General features: G+C 46.6%; 1 protein-coding gene across 3 annotated transcripts in view; it reads left to right on the top strand.

The window, feature by feature from the left end:
- Positions 1-5,298: 5,298 nt before the first annotated feature.
- Positions 5,299-19,916, top strand: part of FDFT1 (farnesyl-diphosphate farnesyltransferase 1) — a 35,928-nt gene continuing 21,310 nt past the window's right edge. The window contains exons 1-3 of one of the 3 annotated variants that reach the window (XM_059926784.1): positions 5,299-5,474; positions 16,085-16,182; positions 16,992-17,175. In XM_059926784.1, the coding sequence (XP_059782767.1) occupies positions 5,376-5,474; positions 16,085-16,182; positions 16,992-17,175 (381 nt within the window). In that variant the 5' untranslated portion in view covers positions 5,299-5,375. Of the gene's footprint in view, positions 5,475-15,675; positions 16,183-16,991; positions 17,176-19,916 lie in introns of those variants that run through there. The other 2 variants (XM_059926785.1, XM_059926783.1) reach the window with 2 other exon arrangements.

Genomic DNA, 19,916 nt, shown 5'->3' with positions numbered 1-19,916 from the left:
TGTTGTCATCTTTATTTGGCAGTAAAGGTTCTTTCACCGTACGTAACGGAGCTCTTTGTGAAGGTGCTGTTGAGGACTTGTTGGGTTGGTTGGATGGATCCATTTAAAAGGAGCAGGTCAGGGAGAAGGGTGCACATGCGCCCTTACACCTGTCTGTGTGAAGTCACCGGGAGTTGTCCACAGCGGGGAAAGCCACCTTATGGCAGGCATCGGCGCAGGGCCAAGATGGTACCCAGACAGGCCATTTCCCGTAAGTCAGCATCTGCCGGGGTCTGGAGTACAAGAGGGGGAGGGCTGGACAGGCGTCATAGCCTGCGTGCGGGTGGACACCCACTGCGATCGGTAGGAACGGGGAAATGCTGTTGCAGTTGCTGAGAAAAGCAGCGACAGGACTAGAGACAGCCGTGGGTGTGGAAAGAAGAAGACATGGGAGGGTCACCATGGTGATGGGCTCATACGCATCATCTGACTGGATGTGGGAACGAGGGAGGGAGGGGGCTGAGAGCTGGAGGAAGCTGCCCCCACCTCGCTATTGAGACAGAGAGTCACGGGAGCTGAGCAGGTTCCGTGAGGAGACAGACCCTGAGTGCTGAGCTTGAGGCACCTGCACCCAAGTGGGGGGACAACACAGCCAGGAAATGGGCCCGGCTCCCCGCAAGTGCAGGCTTGCAGGTATGGATTTGGGAGCTTTCCTCAGAGCTGAGGGTCGGTTCGAGAAGGTTAACAAGGCGATCATGCGGCCTGAGAAGGATGGAGATCACAGGGGAACCTTAGAAGGTCTTTTGCTCAAGGGGCAAGAGAAGATAAGCCAATGGAAAATCAGATAAAACAGGAGGAAGGAACTTCGGGGGGCAGCCAGTGGTGCACACGTCGGAGAAGAGGCCTTCGAGTTTGACGGTTGGTCAAATTTGAGGTCATGACCTCGATTTGGTCGAATTTGAGGTCATGACCTTAAAGAGCCATTTGTGCGGAGTGGCAGCCGGTCTGCAGGGGCTGAGGACTGGGTGGGAGCCCAGGGGGCAGTGAGTGTGCTCTGCTCTTCAAGAAGGTTGTCCTTGAGGGACTTCGCTGGTGGTCCAGTGGTTAAAACTACGAGCTCCCAATGCAGGGGGCCCAGGTTCAATCCCTGGTCAGGGAATTAGATCCCACGTGCATGCTGCAGCTAAGAGCCCACATGCCAGAACAACAACAAAAAAAGATCCAGCGTGCCGCAACTAAGACCTGGCGCAGCCAAATAAATAAATATTTATTTTAAAAAAGGTTGTCCTTGAAAGAAATGAGAAAGGGGGTCAGGGAGGGAGAGTGACGAAAGGATGGATGTGATGTGAGGATTCGTGTGTGATCAGGTGAGGGGAAAACCAGGAGGGAGAGAGACACCAGCGCCAGCACTTAGAGATGCCTGGGCTCCGGTGGGGAAAGAAAAGTAGACCCAGAGAAAACCAGCTGGCACAGAGTAGGAGTGGGGAGGTTTGTAACAGCTACGAGGGGAAGTTAGAGCCGCTTAGGGCTCAAGGGAAGGTTATAGAGCCACACTAGAGACCAGAGTAGTCGCTCCATTTCCCAACTTTGTCCAGCAGTCTCCAGTAGCTTAGGGTCAAAAACAAAGAGGGTTGCTGGATGAACCCACAGTTGAAGGTCGTCAGGGTATGAACAGTAGAAGGCCAAGAGGGCAAAGGAGAATCCTTATTTTATTAAGTTGTTTAAAATTATTTTTAAAAATACATCAAAAGATTCAAGCCGTACAAAAGATTATAGAGCAAGACATGGAAGAATAACCCTCAGTCTCCTCTGTCCTCTTGGGAGCTGACTTACCATTTCTCTGACTTCAGTCTGTGTTGGGGAAAACAGCAGCACCTAGCAGTTGAGTTGTAAAGGCTGACGGCCGCACCATGAGTTCCGCATCGGAACTGCACAGACTGGGCTCCGCATGGAAGCAGCGGGGACGCGGAAACGTGGATTGCCAGCGGAAAGCACAGCTGCTGCAGCCCTCTGCGAGGTTATCGTTCGTCCTGGCAGGAGGCTCTTGGCAGAAAGTCTCAAGTTAGTTCTGCAAAGGGGAAAGGCAGGGATAGCAGAGGGACTGAATGAGGGTTAAGAGAAGAGGATGGTGGTACAGAACCTACAGGGCTGGCGAGGTGAACAGTGGGAATGACTCCTGTGGCCTGCGGCCCTGTTGGACGTAAGGAAAGGCTGCAGTTGAGGGATGGGGTACAGAGTCAGCGAGTCCCGGTTGCACTTAGAAGAGAGAGAGGTGAGGCATTTGGACTCAGCAGATTCCAGGGTAAAGAGTTACTTATGAGCTGGAGTTTCATGATAACTGACGTAAAAAACTTGCAATTTTGTGTGAGGTTTCAGTGGCCTTAGCCATCTAATAAATATTTTTTAATGCCTCCTAAATGCTAGCTCTGGGAATACAATGATAAACAAGACAAGAAAACTTCTGTACTAGTAGGAGGAGGCCGGCTTGTTACAACAGAGTGTTAGAAGCATTTTAGTAGGTTATTGTGAAGTGCTTTTTTGGGGGGGGTGGGCGGGGAGATTGGATAAGTGACTGCCTGTCTGTGTTCTAAAAGTTCCAGTACAGTCCCTATTTCAAGCCCTGATATTTAATAAGAAGTAATGGAGACTTCTTAAGTGGCAAGTACTGTGCCAGGTGCCCTGTTTAGACACGGTCCCTGACCTTGAGGGGTTCAAGGTGAGGTGAAGAGTCAGACAAGGGATGATTAGCGTACAGAAAATTCAGGATGAGAGTGACCACTGAACATCAATGAAGTACTGAGGTTTGTGGAAATACCACCAAAATAAGAATAAGCAAGCGAGGCCCTTTATTCAGAGCTTGCTATAGCAAGGGCATCAGCCCCCATCACTTGCATGTGGCAGAAACTCAGAGGCAGGCAGGGAGTGGGAAGGATTTTATCTTGAAAGGCATTTCCTTCGTGCAATTTAAAATTGAAAGAAGGGAATTTTTTTTACGGGGTCCTTTTAACAGGCAGGGGAGTGCTAAAACTCTTAGCTTTATGTCTTCTGGCCAAAAGCAGTATGCAAGTAGAGATATAAAGTTATAACTTGACAGAGTTTTAAAAAGGACCAAACATCAGATACAATGAAAAGAAATTGTAGGTAAATGAGTCAGTTCTCAGTGAAGCTCCCTTCAGTCTGTTTTTCTGTGTTGCCAGACTGGACTCATGGAACCAAAGTCTAGAAGCCCACAGGGCCTCACCTTAAGCTAATTAAAATCATAATACCTTATAAAATAAAATTGAAAGACTGAGATTACTTGAGATTACTCAAACTGTTACACTGGAATGGATGGAGAGAGAGAGATGGGAAACTGACTTTTAACAGTTTGAGAGAGAAGGTGGGGCTTGAACCTCGATGGAGCAGAGAGGAGAGATTAAGAGGAGGGATGTTTGTTTCTTGGATTCCAGAGAATTGATGAATGACTCACAAAGGGCGGGTGTAGGGAGAGCAAGGAGGAGTTAGGGATGACATTTGGATCTTATAATTAGGCAACTGGGAGGCTGTTAACTGCCATTCGCAGGAGAAGCAGTCTCAATGGGAGAGAGATTCCAGTTAGGGCAATGTTCAGTTTGCAATGCTGAAGGGACATCAAAGAGTTGCACTGTTCTGGAGGCTTGGGGGTATGTGAGCAAACAAAACAAAAGGTCTGTCGTCATTGAACTTACATTCTAGCAAGGAGAAACAGACACTAAACATCGTAAGTGAACTATTTTATATCAGAACGTGATCAGTACTGAGACAGGCTGCGACCTGAGACCCTTTACTGTAGTTTTGCACCTGGACAAATGAGCAACAATACAAAGAAACTATAAGGGACTAAAAATAACTGCCTGCGTGGGCAGTTGGGGCAAATTATCAACAATAAGATACAAAAAGACCAAAACCCAACTGGCACTTCTGAGGTGCCAGGAACAAAAGCAGGTACTACATGATCCCTGCACACAGTACCACCAAAGGGGTGGGCAGACCACCGAAGCCACCCCTCCGGCCCCACCCACCACCCACTGATCTGCCTCTACCTTCCCCCCATTTAAGGGACAAGCTCGCCCCCCTTCAGAGAGTGAGCAAGGGAACCTGTTACTTGTCTTCACTCCCTGGAGTCCCAGTAACACCTTGCCTGAATTCCTGATCTGGCTTCATCAATTTCTACTGACTAAAGAGTCCAAAGACCTTAGTAACAATAGGACGGGAAGAACTAGAGCAGGCTGGGGCGTCAGCAGTGCTGAGGGCGGGGCAAGCTGTAGTATAAAACAGTGTGATGGGGTGGGCCTAAATGAGAAGGTGAGAGTTCAGCAAAGACTTGAAGGAGGTGAACGAGTTAGCCAACTGCATATCCGGGGGCAAAAATATTGCAGGAAGAATGAAGTGTAGACAACAAGTCCTGGGGCCAAGGAGGGAGGGATTGAAAATGCAGGTGAGAGAGGTAATGGGGATGGAGGGCTATTCGTGCAGAGCTTTTAGACCCTCGTGGGGACTTTGGCTTTTACCGAGTGAAATGGACAGATATTGCAGGGTTTTTAGGCAGTGATCTGAGCTGCCTTTATTTTTAAAAGGATCACTGATTGCGGTGTTAAAGTAGATTTGGGGGTTGGGGTAGCACGTATTTTTCCAGGGCTTGTGAGAGCTCTAGGATCGAGATAAAAATTAACACATCACCCTTTGATAGGCCGTAGAAACGCTTCAGATCCTTTTTTGGGACTAAATTTACGTGCTCGGAAGCCTCAGGCTGATTGCACCCACTGGAGGCGCGGCTGTGAGCCGAGCGCGTCCCGGAAGAGCTAATCTGCCTGGCAAGACAAACACGTGGAGGGCTTAGCGGGCTCTGGCCCGCTGGGCTCTCAGCGAAAGCCGGGCCGGAACGAGCCTCCCACGCACTGAGCTCCGCCTCGGGGGGCCTTCTCAAAGCCTGGGTTCGCTCCTTCAGCCCCACACTGGGAAAGCAGAGGAAAACGAAGGCCCGCCTCCATTAGGAGCACCAATCCCGCTCGCCTGCCTCTTTCTCTTCCTCCAATTAGCTTCTAGGATGTGGTCCTCACGCCAGACACATCCCACCGCCGATTGGCCGGCATCTTGCTGGTGCGAGCGGCCCTGGCCAATCAGCGCCCGTCAGTCCACCCCGCGAGCCCGCGGGCAGCGGCGCGAGAGACTGAGGCCCGTTGAAGTTGGTGGGGAAGTGGGCGTGGCGCCGCAGCGCTGGGCTCGCCTCCGCCGCGCTGGGCCCGCCTCCGCCGCGCTGGGCCCGCCTCCACCCCGCCCCGCCCTCCGCCTAATCTTTCTTTGGTAGCGGGTAGGGGCCAGCCCAAGGTATCCACGAGGTGAGCTCCGAGGTCCGACGGTTCGCCGCCGCCGCCAGCATGGAGTTCGTGAAGTGCTTGGGGCACCCCGAGGAGTTCTACAACCTGCTGCGCTTCCAGATGGGGGGCCGGCAGAAGGTGATACCCAAGATGGACCAGGTGGGCCGAGCATCCCTGCATCCCGTCGGAGCGGGGAGGCTGCGCGCGAGCGCCGGCTTCTGGGCCTGGCCGGCAGGGCCCAGAATCGCGGGACAGGGTTGCGGCCAGCGGGTGCCAGACGCCTCGGGCTCCCTCCTTCCCTCGGGGGAGCAGACCGCTGACCCCTGTCAGGCGGCCCCACCCTCCCAGCCTGGTTCCCCTCTCCTTAATCAGATGTCGGGCCCGGCTGCCCTTGGTCTCCTAGGCATCCGCCCCCATCCCCAAGTTGTCTTGCTGCCTAAAATGTTTCTGTTCGTTCACAACCTTGGTTTTTAAGTAGTTCTGCTTCATATTGCGTTCTGTCCCTGAGATTGATGTTTTTCTGGGTTCTAATATGTGGGTTACAAAACTGAGACTGCATGGGTAGATTAAGTGGGAGAGGACGTGTGAAAGAATTTTGTGAACATAATGAGCTATGCAAATGTTGTCACGAATACCTTTTCCGGAATGAAACCTTATTCATCCTTCCAGTTTTCAGTTACATCACCTCCATAAGCTTCTCCCCCTTTCCTGCAGTCTGATCAGTCCCTTCTTCCTCAGTGCTCCCTGAGGTTTTTAGAACACTTGTCTACTCTTGCAAGTTCTTATTAATTTTCCCTATGTCTGTCGATTAGCTACCCTGTTGGCTGCTTGAAGGCCAGACTTGGTTTTATTTATATTTCATCTTCCTCACTCCTGTACCTTTTGTTAAATGAATGCTTACAAAGGTATTCATTCCAACAAGAAAATCATTAAGTGATTATTGAATGAATGGACACATTCAACTGAATTAGTGGGGTTATATCAAACGTTCTAAATTCTTTTCCCCAATGGAAATAACACAAATACCGTCCTGTGTTTAAATATACTCTTAGTTGTTGTCCTTTATTAAAACACTTTAATTTCTCATCAGAAAGAAAAGTTTTCCCTTTGTCTTATAACTCAGAATCCTTCTCATCCTTCAAGGTCTGGCTTCTGTGAATGCCACCTCTGTTGACCATTCAGCAGATATTTATTAAACATCTGTTCCACTTTAGGCTTTATAATGGGTGCAGAAGGGCAGGATAACATGTATAGACAAATAAGACACCCAAAGAGCTCATTGTCTTGTCAGGTCGATAAAATGTTATAAAATTGTTCATAGAAAGCTTAGGAAGTCACCATAACAAGATGCCCTTTAATGTTAACCTGTGACCCTCCCTCGACCATTTTCTCTAGCACTGTTTTACCTTATATCAGTCCCATAGTCTTGTATTGTGGTTATTTGTCTATGGGTTTTATGTTCCCAAAGTCCCTTTCAGATTTAAAATTCTATGTTTGATTCTGGACTTTAAGCTATTTGAAAATGGGAGTCTTGTTTGATGTACCTTTAGTGAATTAATGAACAAAAGGTGGATGCAGTGCCCTCAAGATACCTCTAGGTTTTTAAACAAGAGAAACTTAAGTATCTGTGGCAGAATATAGTAAATGCCATAAGGAAATTCACAGAAGGGAAAAATCACCTCTGGCTGGGATAGGGGATTAATCTTTTGAGAGATGCCTAAAGGAAATACAGCCTTAAATTTCTCCTGTGCCTTGATCAATAGATATTTGTTTAATTAGGAGATTCTGGCTAAGAGTTCTTACTTGGCCCTTTCCTGAAATTATTTGCAGATATTTATATTACTGTATATTTGTGTGTTTTGGGGGGAAAAGAATTCTGTTCACTGTTATCAGATGCTTCCAGGGATCTGTGACCCAAAACAGAAAAATAGTCACTGCTTTACAATCCAGGATATACAGTTTCCTGAACACCTCCTGTGACAGGTAATTCACTACCTCTGGAGACCGCCCATCTCCAGACAGTTCTGGTTTTTAGGAGGTGTTATCTTACAATGAGGGAGGGAGCCTGATTCCTCCAGCTCCATTTTTCTTTCTCAAGATTGCTTTGGCTATTCAGGGTCTTTCGTGTTTCCATACAAATTGTAAAATTTTTTGTTCTAGTTCTGTGAAAAACGCCATTGGTATTTGATAGGGATTGCATTGAATCTGTCGATTGCTTTGTGTAGTATAGTCATTTTCACAATATTGAGTCTTCCAGTCCAAGAACATGGTATATCTCTTCATCTGTTTATGTCATCTTTGATTTCTTTAATCAGTGTTCTACAGTTTTCTGAGGACAGATCTTTTGCCTCCTTAGGTAGGTTTGTTCCTAGGTATTTTATTCTTTTTGTTGCAGTGGTAAATGGGATTGTTTCCTTAATTTCTCTTTCTGCCCTTTCGTTGTTAGTGTATAGGAATGGAAGAGGTTTCTGTGTATTAATTTTGTATTCTGCAACTTTACCAGATTCATAGATTAGCTCTAGTAGTTTTCTGGTGGTATCTTTAGGATTTTCTCTGGATAGTATCATGTCATCTGCAAACAGTGACAGTTTTACTTCTTTTCCAATTTGTATTCCTTTTATTTCTTTTTCTTGTCTGATTGTCGTGGCTAGGACTTCCAAAACTATGTTGAATAATAGTGGCGAGAGTGGACATCCTTGTCTTTTTCCCGATCTTAGAGGAAATGGTTTCAGTTTTTCACCATTGAGAATGATGTTTTCTGTGAGTTTGTCGTATATGGCCTTTATTATGTCGAGGTAAGTTCCGTCTGTTCCTACTTTCTGGAAGGTTTTTATCATAAATGGGTGTTGCATTTTGTCGAAAGCTTTTTCTGCATCTATTGAGATGATCAAATGGTTTTTATTCTTCAATTTGTTAATATGGTGTATCACATTGATTGATTTGCATATATTGAAGAATCCTTGCATCCCTGGAATAAATCCCACTTGATCATGGTGTATGATCCTTTTAATCTGTTGTTGGATTCTGTGTGCTAGTATTTTGTTGAGGATTTTTACATCTATTTTCATCAGTGATATTGACCTGTAATTTTCTTTTTTTGTGATATCATTGTCTGGTTTTGGTATCAGGGTGATGGTAGCCTCATAGAATGAGTTTGGGAGGGTTCCACCCTCTGCAATTTTTTGGAAGAGTTTGAGAAGGATAGGTGTTAGCTCTTCTCTAAATGTTTGATAGAATTCACCTGTGAAGCCATCTGGTCCTGGACTTCTATTTGCTGGAAGATTTTTTAATCACAGTTTCAATTTCATTACTTGTGATTGGTCTGTTCATATTTTCTATTTCTTCTTGGTTCAGTCTTGAAAGGTTGTACTTGTCTAAGAATTTGTCCATTTCATCCAGGTTGTCCATTTTATTGGCATAGAGTTGCTTGTAGTAGTCTCTTAGAATGCTTTGCATTTCTGTGGTGTCTGTTGTAACTTCTCCTTTTTCATTTCTAATTTTACTGGTTTGAGTGCTCTCCCTTTTTTTCTTGATGAGTCTGGCTAAAGGTTTATCAATTTTGTTTATCTTCTCAAAGAACCAGCTTTTAGTTTTATTGATCTTTGCTATTGTTTTCTTTGTTTCTATTTCATTTATTTCTGCTCTGATCTTTATGATTTCTTTCCTTCTACTAACTTTGGGTTTTGTTTGTTCTTTCTCTAGCTGCTTTAGGTGTAAGGTTAGGTTGTTTATTTGAGATTTTTCTTGTTTCTTGAGGTAGGATTGTATTGCTATAAACTTCCCTCTTAGAACTGCTTTTCCTGCATCCCATAGGTTTCGGGTTGTCTTGTTTTCATTGTCATTTGTTTCTAGGTATTTTTTTATTTCCTCTTTAATTTCTTCAGTGATCTCTTGGTTATTTAGTAGCATATTGTTTAGCCTCCATGTGTTTGTGTTTTTTACAATTTTTTTCCTGTAATTGATTTCTAATCTCATGGTGTTGTGGTTTGAAAAGATACTTGATACGATTCCAGTTTTCTTAAATTTACCGAGGCTTGATTTGTGACCCAAGATGTGATCTATCCTGGAGAATGTTCTGTGAGTACTTGAGAGGAAAGTGTATCCTGCCACTTTAATTATATAAATATCAATTAAGTCTGTTTGGTTCATTGACTTTTTTAGTCAGTCTCACCATGCTGTGGACTTAGAATCGTGGTCAGCCCAGATCCCTTCAAGGTCTGTTCTTCCATCTTGATGCCCTCCTGAAAGACGTTTTAAACGTAGATCTTTACCTTTTAGGTAAAGGATGTCATAATAATGGCTAACATTTATTGCGCTTTTACTGTGTGCCCAGTGCCTCCTAATGTGTATTATTTAAACCTTCCAGTAACCCTGTGAGGAAGCTATTATTATTTTCCCTGTTTTTATAGATGAAGAAACAGGCACAGAGAGGTTAGTTATTGCCTGAGGTCCCACAGCTGTTCACTGGTGGAGACCACCTTTGACCCTGGCAGTCTGAGTCCAGAGCTCACTCTCTTGACCCCATCATGCTGCTGGTCATTAAGGTGATGGGCCAGAGAGTCATGTTAAGCAGAGGGTCGTCCAGATTCAGCTAAAAGCTGAACACGCTTTGTATGATGGACACAGACTGGAAACTGTGTATCCTCAGTCGGTTCCCAGCCTGATGGAGAGCAGGTGTACAAAAGATACCTAGGAAGTGCCAAGTCATCTTAAGTACATTGAGATTTCCGGAAATTTTAGTGAAGTAGAACTGTTTTACAGTGAAAAGTTTTTAGAAAACACAGAAGTGCTTTGCAAAGTGTAGGGCCTTGAAAAGAGGTATTAGATTTAGATTAGTGGGGGAGGATCCTCTGTGGGGAACGCCAGTATGAGCCAAGTCATGTAGGTAGGACTAAGCACAGTGTGTGTGGCTGGAATTGAGTGCAAAGTGCAGTGGGTGCACGTGGGAGTCCAGGCGCTGAGCTGTATTCCGTGAAGCAGGCAATGGTCAAATGCACCTGTGGCACTATGAAAGCAGTATTTTTGGAACAGTAGTTTGGCAGGTGAATGGAATTAGGGGATTAAACTGTGAGAATAATCAAATTAATAACGATAATAGTAATATTAATAGACAGCATTTATTGAGTTCTGTGTTCCAGGCACTGGCGAAGCTCTTGAAGTCTGTTATCTCAGTGTTATCAGTTAGCTTTCGTTGGGTAACCACCCCAAAACGGAGTGGCTTAATTCTGGAGACTGGATGCACAACGGTGTGACTTAACACTCCTGAAGTGCACGCTCACAAATGGTCAAGATGGTCAATTTCATGTTATGTATATTTTACCACAGTTAAAAAACCAAACTCAGTGACTTAAAATAACAACTGTTATTTAGTTCACAGTTCTCTTGGAGAGCTGGGGAGTTCTGGTCTGGGCCAACTTGAGTGATTTCTACTGGGTTTGCTCAGCTGGCTGGTTGGCATGTGGCTGGACCATCTGATTAGCAGGCTATAGGCTGGAGCGTTGAGGGGAGGTTGGGCCCTGTGTGTCTCATCCAGCAGGCTAGCCTGGGGACTCTCCGCTCTGGACTGGAATCATGCAAACCCCAGTGTGCATGCACTCGTCCGCTTTCTGCTTGACTCACAGTTGCTACTGTCTTGTTGGCCAAAAAAAGTCACAAGGGGAGCCTAGATGCGAAGAGGTGGAGATAGACTCCACCTCCTGATGGGAAGAGCCACAAACTTTATGGCCATTTTGTAACTTACCATACTTAGTCGATCTTGACAACAACGCTAAAGAGATAAGTGCTATTATTACTGCCATTTTACAGATTAGGAAACTGTAGCATAAAGGAGTTGAATTTGGAAGCTCTCAAGTGGTGGTTCCATGATGCCATCCCTGGCCTGTCTGAAGACCTTCATGCTTCCACTCTGGAGGCCACCCAGAATAAAGAGCACAGGCTTTGACTGGCCCCAGAGAGCGATCACATTCCAGTGCTGTCACGTGTGCACCAGACACATCACAGGCACACAGCAATTTCTGGCTTCTGTCTGCCCTTCCCAATTCTGTTGTGCACTTCCTTCCTCCCTCCCTCCCTCCTTCCTATCCTTCCTATATTCATTTAACAAACATCTGGCCACTGGTTGCGTGCTTGATATTGTTCTAGGTGCTGGGATAAAACAGTGAACCAAATAGGTGAAGACCTTGCTTTTGCTAATCGTACATTCTAATAGAAGAGAGAGAGAAGGAAAAAAAAGCAAATATACAGTATTTCAGGTGGGGAGAAGTACTACAAAGAAAAATGATAGTAGGGCAAGGGAGCTGAGTGTCTGAAGTCAGGGGACACAATTTATAGGGTTGTGATTTGGGTCCAGAGACTTCTCTATGTCACATTTTCTTCTCTATGAAATGAGACTTGGAAAAAATGGTAGCTTTGGATACCTCTTGAGAGGCGAATGGGTGGCCACAGTAAGGGGTAGGGGTAAGACTTTTCACAGTATAATCTTTTTAATTTTTTAAGAAGTGAGACCTGGGCTATTCCCTCTCCTAGCTCTAAGATTTGATGAGCAATGCAGTACAGTATTATTTTGTTAGTTGTAGTTTTCCTGAGCCGTTTTTAACCCCCATGAACCATTTTTTAAAAATAGCTGAGTATACCTCTAGTTAGAGGAAACATAGGAAAAACCATTTTCCTTCACTTAACATTATCTTAGTTTCTCTCTTAGAAACAAAGAAGCTGGGGGAATAAATTTACACTTAGCAGACATGGAGGGCTGAGATTATGTCAGTCACAGAAGGATTTGGCTGTAGGAGTTCAGGGTTCCCTAAATTGACTTATCCTGAATTTTTAGGAGTATATCAGTAAATCTGGCATCATACTGCCACCTGCAAGTTGTGTGACATCACTAAGAGAGCACATAATGGAAAAACTCGGTGTTTTGTAATCATGCAGTTCTGGCTTCTATCAAGTCTAGATCCTATTACTTAGACTAATGTCTATGAAGTTTAATCCTGACTCTATTCCTTTTGGTGACTTAACCTCCAGCAACAGGTTCTTCCTCCGTAAAATAGAGACAGTGGATCACAATCTGTCAATCACAATTTCCCAACTCCAAAATGGTCTGAAAACAAAGAGGTTTTTAATAAGTCTGGCTCAAGGTCACTTGGCAGTACAGTGGGCTCTGATATATAATAAAGTGACCCCACTTAGTATAACTATTCAAACGTTTTGCTGAAGAAGTGGCGATAATCAGTACAGGGATCCATTCCACAATGACAGGCTGTATGTGCATTTCATTGCCTGTCTTCTAAAACACTACAGATTCTGAATTCTGCTACACATCTGGCCACGGAGACCTTGGGTGGATTGCACGTCTGTATCGTGTCATCTTTAAAAGGTTGCATAATGTTTGTATTGTGCTTGGCATGTAGTAGCGGCCCAGTAAGTGGTAGTTATTACTCTTGCTGTTACGTAACTTCATTTCTCAAGTTTGTGGGGTTTTGCCTCCCTTCTGAGGGAGCCTGTGTTACTTAATCTGAATGGAAGGCCGTGGGGAGGGTTGGTCGCCGTCCACTTGTGGAACTGTCTTTCAGGTGGAGCCCCAGTCGTGGGAGGACAGTCCTGCACTTCTCACCACTGCACACTCTTCCTCTCAATGCCTTTCATCCCTGTTTTCTCTCACTGGAGAGTTCTTGTGAGCACGCCCATCTCAGACAGCAAAGAAGAACATCAGGAGGCTCTAGGGATGGGCCACAGTAGCTTTAGCTTTTTTTTTTTTTTTTTTTACTTTTTTCCCCTTAGCTCATGGGAAGCAAGCAGTGGAAATTTAACAGTGGTGTTTTCCATAGTGTGTTTCATAGTTATATCTCCCTGTATCTTCTTGGCAATTTGAGGAAATTATTGTTACAGAATGAGGTATTGACACAAATAGGTGCCAGGAAAAAAGAATGACGGGGTAAGGAGATGCGAAGTGATTTCGTGACCTCGCTCCAGTGGTTAAAGAACCCCCCTGCCAATGCAGGGGACATGGGTTCGAGCCCTGGTCCGGGAAGATCCCACATGCCGCAGAGCAACTAAGCCCGTGAGCCACAACTGCTGAGGCTGTGCTCTGGACCCTGTGAGCCACAACTACTGAGTCCACGTGCCACAGCTACTGAAGCCTGCGCACCTAGAGCCCATGCTCCACAACAAGAGAAGCCACCGCAATAAGGAGCCCGTGCACCGCAACGAAGAGTAGCCCCCGCTCGCCACAACTAGAGAAAGCCTGCACGCAGGAATGAAGACCCAACGCAGCCAAAAATAAAATATATAAATTTATATTTTAAAAAAAAAGACAAGGATGACTGCTTTAAAAAAAAAAAAGTGGAGGTGTGTGGGAAAGGAGGGGGCGTGTCCTTCAAGATTGTTGCTCTTCAGAACCAGTGCGATGAACCTTTTTTTTAATGTATAAATTTATTTATTTATTTATATTTACTTTTGGCTGTGTTGGGTCTGCGTTGCTTCGCGCGGGCTTTCTCCAGTTGCAGCGAGCAGGGGCTACTCTTTGTTGCGGTACGCGGGCTTCTCACTGCAGTGGCTTCTCTTGTTGCGGAGCACGGGCTCTAGGCGCAGGGGCTTCAGTAGTTGCGGCGTGTGGACTCAGTAGTTGTGGCTTGCAGGCTCTAGAGCGCAGGCTCAGTAGTTGTGGCGCATGGGCTTAGTTGCTCCGTGGCATGTGGGATCTTCCTGGACCAGAGCTCGAACCTGTGTCCCCTGCATTAGCAGGTGGATTCTTAACTACTGCGCCACCAGGGAAGTCCCAATGTATGATGCACCTTTGACATCAGCCCCCAAACCCTTAGTTGTAGCCGGGGATTAAAACATTTGGCAGTGCAGTGAAAGGAATCATTGTGGCCTGATAACAGTTGTATGTGAAGGGTGGCTTAGAGCTCAGAAAAGAGCTGTTATTCTGTTCTTTCTATTTTATTGTGAAGTCTTGCCTCTCCACATTTTGATAGGAAAGGAGTTGGTGAATTGTTTTTAAATACTCTTTGAACTTATTCATTTACGCATCAGACCTTCACTGAGTATTTTTATATGCCAGACTGTATGTACGAAATGATTTTACTAATATATGGTGCTTAGTAAATGTTAATTTTTACTAATTTTTTTTATTGAACTTGGCAATAATTTCTCATGATTATGTGATTTAAAAAGAAAAGCTTTACCCTCTTGACAGAAGAACATGTATCCGTGGTAAGAAATAAACACATATGAAAAGAAGATAGTTCACGTGGACCCCAGCAGGGTCCCAAGGTTCACTGTTAACATTCCAAAGTGACTATGGGATTTCCACATACATACATATATATATGTATATGTGTGTACCTATATTTATTTATTTATTTTAAACCATCCCCCCCTGTTGTTAGATATTGCAAATGTTTCCCGTTTCCTCTTAAAAAGAGAGTGGGGGAGACTGGGGGGAGGTGGTATATGGGAACTCTATTTTCCACTCAATTTTCCCTGAACCTAAAACTGCTCTAAAATATAAAGTCTCCATAAAAAAATATACAAAACAGCCAGCAATTCTTTCTGATATGCCTGTATATCAGAACATGGCTTTTTTTTTTTTTTCTGGAAAAACAGTTTTTGTCTTCCTTAGGGAAGAGTAAATAAGGTTCGTAAAGATCGTTACAGCTCACTGATTTGAAAGGGAAAGATGATTAGAAATCTTAAAAGGAATAGCTAGCTTTCCAGAGGATAATAGAGGTTTAACAGGTGTTCAGGTAAAACCAGAACTGGACAGTAGTTAAAGGGGTAAAAACATTTCATTCAGAAAAGCAATTGCAATAGAGGAAAGAGACCTCAGTATAGAACTGGGCTCGGTTCCGAATACAACAAGGAGCAGAGTGTAGGTGTGGGTGGATGGAGAAGTACTAAGAGGAAACATCTGGGGTAAGGGGCATTCTGCTGCAACGACCTACCGGGATTCTTGCTGGTGGCAGGTGAGGGCGCTGGGATGGTGGTGGAAGAGGAACGGGCCAGATGGTGCGGGTGATCATATATGGCGGATGGGGGATTCTGGCTAAACCAATTTAGCGGGGTTCTTGCTAAAGCTGAGCGACGCAAAGATAAACACAGAAGTACAAAGGTGTAGGATTTAGGAGCCTGACTAAAGTTTGGCGAAGGAGAGATTCGGGTTCCGTTAACAGCCTGCGGGTTCTGGGGAGAAGGGGAACAAGGTGAGGAAGGCAAGGGTGGTGAGCCGGAGGCCGGGGGTTGGGGCTCGCATCTGGGCAGGGTGGGCGGGGCTGGCCGCGGGGCGGGGCTCGCGTCCGGGCGGGCGGCGGGCCCGCGTGCGGGGTGCGTGGGGCTGGCGGCGGGGCGGTGCTCGGTTCGCATCTGGGCGGGCGGGGCGGCGGACGCCAGCTCCCTGCTCCGCCGCCCCAAGCCTATTGCGGTGGAGCAAGAGCTGGTCCCGCCCCTCGGTGGGCGCACCTCCGCTCCTCTCGGGTCTATGGAGGAAAAACTGCGCTGGCCCCGCGATTCCCATGGCCGCAGTCGCCTGCGGCACCAAGGCCATGTCCCTTTTCAAGCGGACCTTGGTGCTGAGCCCCGGCGCGGCGCCCAGGGGCGCGGGCACTCCCCCGCGCGGCTGCCCCTTGCCCCCTGCCGCCTGGCCCTCCAAGGACCGGCCGCGGGGAGAGGGCGTGTGCGGCCGGCTGCGGAGCCCCGCGGCAGCCGGCCGCCCGCCCCAGCCCCACTCCAGCTCCTCCGCATCTCCCACCGCCGTGTGTCTCCTCTGCCCGCAGGACTCGCTCAGCAGCAGCTTGAAAACTTGTTACAAGTACTTGAATCAGACCAGTCGCAGTTTCGCAGCTGTTATCCAGGCGCTGGATGGGGAAATGCGGTGAGTGGCGCAGGCAGCTCTTTGTGACCTGGGGGAAGAAAACTTTGCCACGGCTCGTTGGAAGCCACTTTTTGACACAGCCCCTCGCATTGCTGTCTCCGTGCTTGTGGCGTAGCCTGAACAGGCCCCTGTGGGTGAAGGAAATGTTCGCGGTTGAAACACGCCTGTGTTTACTTTAGAATGCCCTTCCAGGCACCTAGCCATCTCATAGCGTCCGTGCAGGCCCAGCTCTTTCAGGGAGGGGGAGGGGGTGTTTATTAACTTTTTTTAGTGCTGGCAGCTGGACCTGTCTCTGAGCGGCTCATGCATTTTCCTTGGCTTCACTTATGCTTACTTTGCATTTCTAGTATATTGGGTTAATTCTTCTGAAGTTGCCTCTGTGCAGATTATATACGTGACTTAGCCGTTAGGTACGATAGTATTGATAGTGAGAAGTTATTTTGTCTTTTGACTTTATTTTATATGCAAAATAATAGTTCCGTCTAAATGGTCTGCTGGTCTTTCTACAGTTGTGCTGCGTTAGTTAAATGTAACTCATTGTGGGAGTAGTAGTGACGTCCAGCTGGCAGGTTTTTTATTTATTTATTTATTTTTATAAATAAACTACAGAAGTCCATTGCTCCCATCTCAGAAAGAGAAGCCAAGAAGTTGCGTTAAGTATGAAAAGTTTTGGATATCCTTTCATAGTTCTGTAGAGTTAAGGGTGTAGGAGGGTTTAGAAAATGGCCCAGCAAAAATGAGATGTGATTTTAAAACAAATATCTTTGAATGTTTGTTCCAGTGTATTGATTGTTATTCCTTTCTTACAGCCATGCAGTATGCATATTTTATCTGGTTCTCCGAGCCCTGGACACTCTGGAAGATGACATGACCATCAGTATAGAAAGAAAGGTCCCGCTGTTACACAACTTCCACTCGTACCTTTATGAGCCCGACTGGCGGTTCACGGAGAGCAAGGAGAAGGACCGACAAGTCCTGGAGGACTTTCCAACGGTAGCGGGACTAACGGGACGCAGTCGTGCGCATGATTGGTGGGGTGGCCGTCAGCTGGCCCGTGTGCCTGGAGGGAACTGCAAAACCAGCAGTCTCAGGGCAGTGTAGCATAATGTGGCAATGGTGCGTCTCAAGCCAGACTGCCTGGGTTGGTGGCCCCATGCTCCCACTCATTAACTGGTGCTGCGTTACATAGCCTGCCTGTGCCTCTGTTTCTTCATCGGTAAGACAGAGAGAATAATGGTCCCTGCCTCCTAGTGTGGTTGTGAGGATGGAAAGAGTTAACGTAGGTGGAGCTCTTAGGTGTTAGCTGCTACTGTCATTACCGGGATGTTGTTGGGAAGTCCAGCCTTCCTTCCTGTGGAGAGAGCACTCCAGTGCCAGTGTCGTGAAAGATGGGTTCTCCAGCCAGTGCACCCGAGAACGCAGCCTAGGTGTGTCGCACTGCTGGCCTCTGGGGCACCCTGAATCTGGTGGCGTGCTGTGCAGCTCATGATGGGTGGCAGCTGTGGGGTAGGGTGCGGGCTCTTTGCAGCTGAGCTGAGGACTGAAGCAGGATGATCTCCGCCACCCGCAGCTGTGTGAGCCTGGACACACCCCTTAACTTCCTTGTGCCTCAGTTTCCTCATTTGTAAAGTTAGAGCTGCGAGGCCTGAATGAGTTCATACATGTAGAGTACTTAGAATAGTGTTCTATAAGTATTAGGTATTTAGTCCACTCAGTTGGAGTAAAGTGGGTTCTAATTAAAATCTTGAGCTTTAGAACCCACAAATTTCTCTTGTGCATGTGACTAGGTCCTACTCTTCTGGGATTTGCATGTCTTATCACATAAATAAGTGGTTCTTCCTTACCTTATAAATAAAGGTTTGATTTAGCAAAGTCTCATGTTCCCTAAGAGCCCAAAGGAGCCCTTCTTTTTGTACACAGTTGCCAGAATTTGAGGGGAAGAATAGTCCTTAAGTGGCTCCCTTACTATTGAAACAAATCTATATTCTTCAGCGGGGAGGGGAGGAATCCAACCATTACGGAAGAATGTTTGAGAAGGACTCCTTCGGAGCAAGGGCTGTTTCAAATTACTGAGATCACACCTTCAGTGTCAAAGCCAAAAACAAAATACAGTACCATACAAACCAAGAGAAAAGGGCTGTGAAGAAAAATTAGGTGGAGTTCTTATAGTACAATACAAAAGAAGAAAAGAGAAAAATCTGGAGAAGAGTTAGGGAAGGAAATAGAGCTCTCACATAGGGAAGGTGCTGGTGATTGGTTCTCACGGGACACCCTCTCACAAGACCAGAGCAGGAGGCGTCTGCTTGGGAATCTGTGGCCATTTACCGGTGAGCTTTTGAAACTCTGCCAATGCAGAGAAAGTGCCGCAAACAGGGTAACATCCCACTTGTAATTGAAGTGTGTTCTCACTTAAAAAAAAAAATCATACATTGTTCTAGCTGGAGCCTCCGAAAACAAAAGCAGTCTCCCAAACTACTTGAATCTTCATAACAAACAATTTCTGGTCATGGGATAAATGTCACATGTATTTTAAAAATCAAGGCGGCCCTATCCACTCAACAAAAATGAAAGAATATGAAAATAAATGCCAAAATAATTTCGGAGGTATAGCTAGTAAATTTTCAGACAGTATTCTAATGTGCGTATGAAACCTGAGTCTGTTTCTTTATAAAAATGACACTTTGTTCTGGAATGGTTCAAGGTGAAGACTAAATCCTTCTTTTGCTGTACTGGATCGTACGGTCAGCGCACAGGCGACGCTCTCAGAAGCAGAGACTTGGTCCTGTGGAGTGAAGGGGACAGAAAGTGCAGGCATCGCTACTTTGCTGTTGTTAACCATTTACATCCTTGTGATTATGAAATACGCGAAGCTGTGTGTTTTGTGAAAGTGTAATTTTAAGACACTTGCATTGGCGGTCCTGTCCGTCTGTGGTTCAGCTTGAGAGCGGAGTGTGTGGAGACGCCTCCTACCTCCCCTTCAGGAGCGCTTTGTGTGTGTGCTGGCCTGTCCCAGCAGCTCCAGTTTGAAGGGTGAACCGGTTGCCGAGGGTTAGGTGTACTGTGGGTTTGGGGCGAGGGCCTCCCTCACACAGCACTGCTCTCAGATGGGGGCAAGAAGGGCCCTTCCCCCTCCCCTCACTTTACTTATTTATTGTTTTAAGTCCATCTTTTTTTTCTTTTTGGCCGCTCAGTGCGGCATGCGGGATCTTAGTTCCCCAACCAGGGTTTGAACCTGTGCCCCCTGCAGTGGGAGCCCAGAGTCGTAACCACTGGACCGCCAGGGAAGTCCCTTCCTGCCCCTCACTTTAGAGGGGCCCCCTCTGGGCCACCTCACCCTCAAGGGGGGCCGTGGGAGCATGCCTGCCCCGAGCTTGTGCAGCTCCCCTTGTAGACCATCTTCTGGGGGTCTGGGATTGCGTGCCCCCAGTTCCCTGAGACACCCCACACACACCGGCTTGCAGTCCGTTTCCTGGGGCCCGTCTCCTCCAGGGTGGGCTGTGCACCAGTGACCGTGCCCCGTGGCCCGAGGGCGGCTCTTCAGGAGGGTCGTGGGTGAAGCTTGACCCTGCTGTCTGGGGTGTCCTTACACACGAGTGTGAGATTCCTCCTCCTGGCAGTCTCTGCACTATTTAATTTTGGAACAGAAGCCTGAGGGACCAAGAATTTTAAATTCACACCCGAGTCTTCCAGGTGGTTGTGAAGGTATGTTTGTCAGGGCGGGAGAAGAGAACATA

This window comes from Balaenoptera ricei, chromosome 6 (assembly GCF_028023285.1).
Source record: "Balaenoptera ricei isolate mBalRic1 chromosome 6, mBalRic1.hap2, whole genome shotgun sequence".
Classification (NCBI taxonomy): Eukaryota; Metazoa; Chordata; class Mammalia; order Artiodactyla; family Balaenopteridae; genus Balaenoptera; species Balaenoptera ricei.
This window is presented reverse-complemented; position numbering and strand designations above follow the sequence as displayed.